The 5,000-nt window shown below is 29.2% G+C and overlaps 1 protein-coding gene across 2 annotated transcripts in view; it reads left to right on the top strand.

Moving 5' to 3' along the window:
• LOC137638552 (CD151 antigen-like) overlaps positions 1-5,000 on the top strand; it is a 90,010-nt gene that overhangs the window by 6,474 nt on the left and 78,536 nt on the right. For both annotated transcript variants that reach the window (XM_068370699.1, XM_068370700.1), the window contains exon 2: positions 2,904-3,113. In XM_068370699.1, coding sequence (XP_068226800.1) covers positions 2,904-3,113 — 210 coding nt within the window. The remainder of the gene's footprint in view (positions 1-2,903; positions 3,114-5,000) is intronic.

The following is a 5,000-nucleotide window of genomic DNA, read 5'->3' on the forward strand; positions in this document are numbered from 1 at the left end:
ATACCAACCCTTCTTTTCAAACTAAACGAGGTTATTGACCTCATTAATCTTCGTACAATCATACCAACCCTTCTTTTCAAACTAAACGAGATTATTGACTTCTTTAATCTTCGTACAGTCATATCAACCCCTTCTTTTCAAACTAAACGAGATTATTGACTTCATTAACCTTCGTACAATCATATCAACCCTTCTTTTCAAACTAAACGAGATTATTGACTTCAATAATCTTCGTACAATCATACCAACCCTTCTTTTCAAACTAAACGATTCGTACAATCATACCAACCCTTCTTTTCAAACTAAACGAGGTTATTGACCTCATTAATCTTCGTACAATCATACCAACCCTTCTTTTCAAACTAAACGAGATTATTGACTACTTTAATCTTCGTACAGTCATATCAACCCCTTCTTTTCAAACTAAACGAGATTATTGACTTCATTAACCTTCGTACAATCATATCAACCCTTCTTTTCAAACTAAACGAGATTATTGACTTCTTTAATCTTCGTACAATCATACCAACCCTTCTTTTCAAACTAAACGAGATTATTGACTTAATTAATCTTCGTACAATGATATCAACCCTTCTTTTCAAAATAACGAGATTATTGACTTCATTAACCTTCGTACAATCATATCAACCCCTCTTTTCAAACTAAACGAGATTATTAACTTCATTAACCTTCCTACAATCATATCAACCCTTCTTTTCAAACTAAACAAGATTATAGACTTCATTAACCTTCGTACAATCATATCAACCCTTCTTTTCCAACTGAAACTAGATTATTGACTTCATTAATCTTCGTACAATGATATCAACCCTTCTTTTCAAAATAACAAGATTATAGACTTCATTAACCTTCGTACAATCATATCAACCCTTCTTTTCCAACTGAAACTAGATTATTGACTTCATTAATCTTCGTACAATGATATCAACCCTTCTTTTCAAAATAACAAGATTATTGAGTTCATTAACCTTCGTACAATCATATCAACCCTTCTTTTCCAACTGAAACTAGATTATTGACTTCATTAATCTTCGTACAATGATATCAACCCTTCTTTTCAAAATAACAAGATTATTGACTTCATTAACCTTCGTACAATCATATCAACCCTTCTTTTCCAACTGAAACTAGATTATTGACTTCATTAATATTCTTACAGTCATATCAATCCTTTTTTTCTAACTGAAACTAGATTATTGACTTCATTAATCTTCGTATAATCATATAAACCGTTCTTTTCAAACTAAACGAGATTATTGACTTCATTAATATTCGTACAATCATATAAACCCTTCTTTTCAAACTAAACGAGATTATTGACTTCATTAATATTCGTACAATCATATAAACCCTTCTTTTCAAACTAAACGAGATTATTGACTTTTTTAATCTTCGTACAATGATATCAACACTTCTTTTCAAAATAACGAGATTATTGACTTCATTAACCTTCGTACAATCATTTCAACCCTTCTTTTCCAACTGAAACTAGATTATTGACTTCATTAATATTCTTACAGTCATATCAATCCTTTTTTTCTAACTGAAACTAGATTATTGACTTCATTAATCTTCGTATAATCATATAAACCGTTCTTTTCAAACTAAACGAGATTATTGACTTCATTAATATTCGTACAATCATATAAACCCTTCTTTTCAAACTAAACGAGATTATTGACTTCATTAATATTCGTACAATCATATAAACCCTTCTTTTCAAACTAAACGAGATTATTGACTTCATTAATCTTCGTACAATCATATCAACCCTTCTTTTCAAACTAAACGAGATTATTGACTTCATTAATCTTCGTACAATCATATCAACCCTTCTTTTCAAACTAAACGAGATTATTGACTTCATTAATCTTCGTACAATCATATCAACCCTTCTTTTCAAACTAAACGAGATTATTGACTTCATTGATCTTCGTACAATCATATTAACCCTTCTTTTCAAACTAAACGAGATTATTGACTTCATTAATCTTCGTACAATCATATCAAGCCTTCTTTTCAAACTAAACGAGATTATTGACTTCATTAATCTTCGTCCAATCATATTAATCATACTTTTCAAACTGGAACTAGATTATTTACTTCATTAATCTTCGTCTAATCATATTAATCCTTCTTTTCTAACTGAAATTAGATTATTGACTTCAATAATCCTCGTCCAATCATATTAATCCTCCTTTTCAAACTAAAACTAGATTATTGACCTAATTAATCTTCGTCCAATCATATTAATCCTTCTTTTCCAATTGAAACTAGATTATTGACTTCATTAATCTTCGTCCAATCATATAAATCCTTCTTTTCCAACTGAAACTAGATTATTGACTTCATTAATCCTTGTCTAATCATATTAATGCCTTTTCTAACTGTAACTAGATTATTGACTTCATTAATCTTTGTCCAATCATACTAGTCCTTCTTTTCAAACGGAAACTAGGTTATTGACATCATTAATCCCATCGTATCATAATAATCCTTCTTTTCTAACTGAAACTAGATTACTGACGTCATTAATCTACGTCCACTCAAATTAATTCTACTTTCCAAACTTAAACTAGATTATTGACTTCATTAATCTTCGTCCAATCATATTAATCTTCCTTTTCTAACTGAAACTAGATTATTAACATCACTAATCTTCGTCAAGTCATATAATTTCTATTTTCCAAACTTAAACTAGATTATTGACTTCATTAATCTTCGTCCAATCATATTAATCCTTCTTTTCCAACTGAAACTAGATTATTGACCTAATTAATTCTTGTTCAATCGTATTAATCCTTCTTTTCCAATTGAAACTAGATTATTGACTTCATTAATCTTCGTCCAATCATATTAATCCATCTTTTCTCCCTCTCTAGGTAACAGGAATGACAGTGATGGTCGTGGGCGTATGGTGCGTAGGAGGAGATGGGCGTGACGTGATGCTGGTGTTAGCACCCACTCCCGAACACACGCCCACGCTTTTGCACCTCGCCTACGGGTTGATCGGCGCGGGCGGCGTGGTACTCGTCACCTCTTTCTTGGGCGTGTGGGCGACGCTGAAGGAAAATAAATGCGGACTTGGGCTGGTAAGTCGTCCTGGTGCAACCCTAATTGGATCTGATCTTTTGATCCGGGTATGATTTTAATTGTAGTTTCTATTCTTATGATATTTTTTTTTCTTTTTTTTATAGCTTTTTGTTTTGGATTTATTTTTGGAATTGGAATTATTAGATGTCATGCTTTTCCATTTATGGTTACAACTAGCTTGATAATAATAATAATAATAATAATAATAATAATAATAATAATAATAATAATAAAAGAACAAGTGATGAAAATAATAATAGCAATACTAATGTTCCATGAACAAATAATAATAATAATAATAATAATAATAATAATAATAATAATAATAATAATAATAATAATAATACAAAAAAAATGATAATAATAATAATAATGATTTTATTATTATTATTATTATTATTATTATTATTATTATTATTATTATTATTATTATTAGTAGTAGTAGTAGTAGTAGTAGTAGTAGTCTAACTTCCTACCTATCTATTATTCTATGTTGCATGATGTACTTATTTTTATTCTCTATTTGAACTTACTAATATTTGATACATGTTTCAATTTGCCTTTAAAAAACTTTGATTTGCTTAAATAAATATTAGCTTGAGAAAGGAGAATATTCTTCATATTTGCTCTTGAAGTTGATACGATAATAATGAATTCGCAAAGATTAGCAAAGAACAGAAAAATAGACAAAATGTTATTAAGTATAATTAGATATATTTTGTTTATAATTTCTTACGTTTACCATTTGATATCAGTTTATGTATGGAGTTCATTATATAGTTCAATTAAAAAAATGATAATTTTGAATAAAAATATTTCTTTCCCTCAAACTAACAAATTATTATTAGATATATTTAGTTTTGTGGATGAGAGCATGGTGAGGGGTAGATGGAGATGGTTTGGGCATGCTCTTCGCACTTTCCAAGAGTTTAGTTCACCAAACTTTCAACTGGGCTCCATAAGGCACTATAAGAGCTGGAAGACCCAGGCCTACATGGTTGAGGACTATGAAGCGTGAAGTAGATGATGATGAATGGAGAAGTATTGATTTAAAAACTCAAGATAGAGACGACTAGCGAAATCTAACCGAGGCCCTTTGCGTCAAAAGGCGTAGGAGATGAGGATATATAATTCTAAATTTCATACGTTTACTATTTATATAATTTATTCTGAGGAGTTAGTTATATACCTCATTCAAAAGAATTGATTAGCATGAAAAAAGTTGAATATCTTACCCTCAAATATATCATTTTTTTTTTTTATTACAGACTGGTTCTCTGTAAAATATTAATATAATTTCTGCCAAATATAATTACAATTAGGTATATCTAATTCAAAAATTCTTACGTTTAGATGTCAGTTAATCTAAGTTCGTTTTATTTTCCATTTAAAAGAATTGACCATTACAAAAAAACAAATGTCTTTTTTTTATTTTGTATTTAAGACTGGTTCTCTGCAAAATATTACTATAATTAGCTATATATAGTTTAAAATGCCTTAATTTTAGATATCAATTAATCTAAGTTCATTTTATTCTCCATTTAAAAGAATTGACCATCCCAAAAAAAAGATTAAATACCTTTCCTTCAAACCTATTAAAAGGTTTAGATTTATTTTTTTTTTTGTATTCAAGACTGGTACTCTGCAAAACATTATTATTATTAAACATATCTAATTTCAAATTTCTAGTTTAGATATCACTTAATCTAAATTAATTTAAACCAAGGGGTTAATTTTATACTCCTTTTAAAAGAATTGACCATCACGAAAAAGGATTAAATATCTTTCCTTCAAACCTATTAAAACTTCTTTTCCCTTTTCTTGTACTTAAGACAGGCCCTCTCTACCCCCCGAAAACCCTTCGGGGCCTAAATGTATTTTTAATG

This window comes from Palaemon carinicauda, chromosome 3, assembly GCF_036898095.1.
Source record: "Palaemon carinicauda isolate YSFRI2023 chromosome 3, ASM3689809v2, whole genome shotgun sequence".
Taxonomy (NCBI): domain Eukaryota; kingdom Metazoa; phylum Arthropoda; class Malacostraca; order Decapoda; family Palaemonidae; genus Palaemon; species Palaemon carinicauda.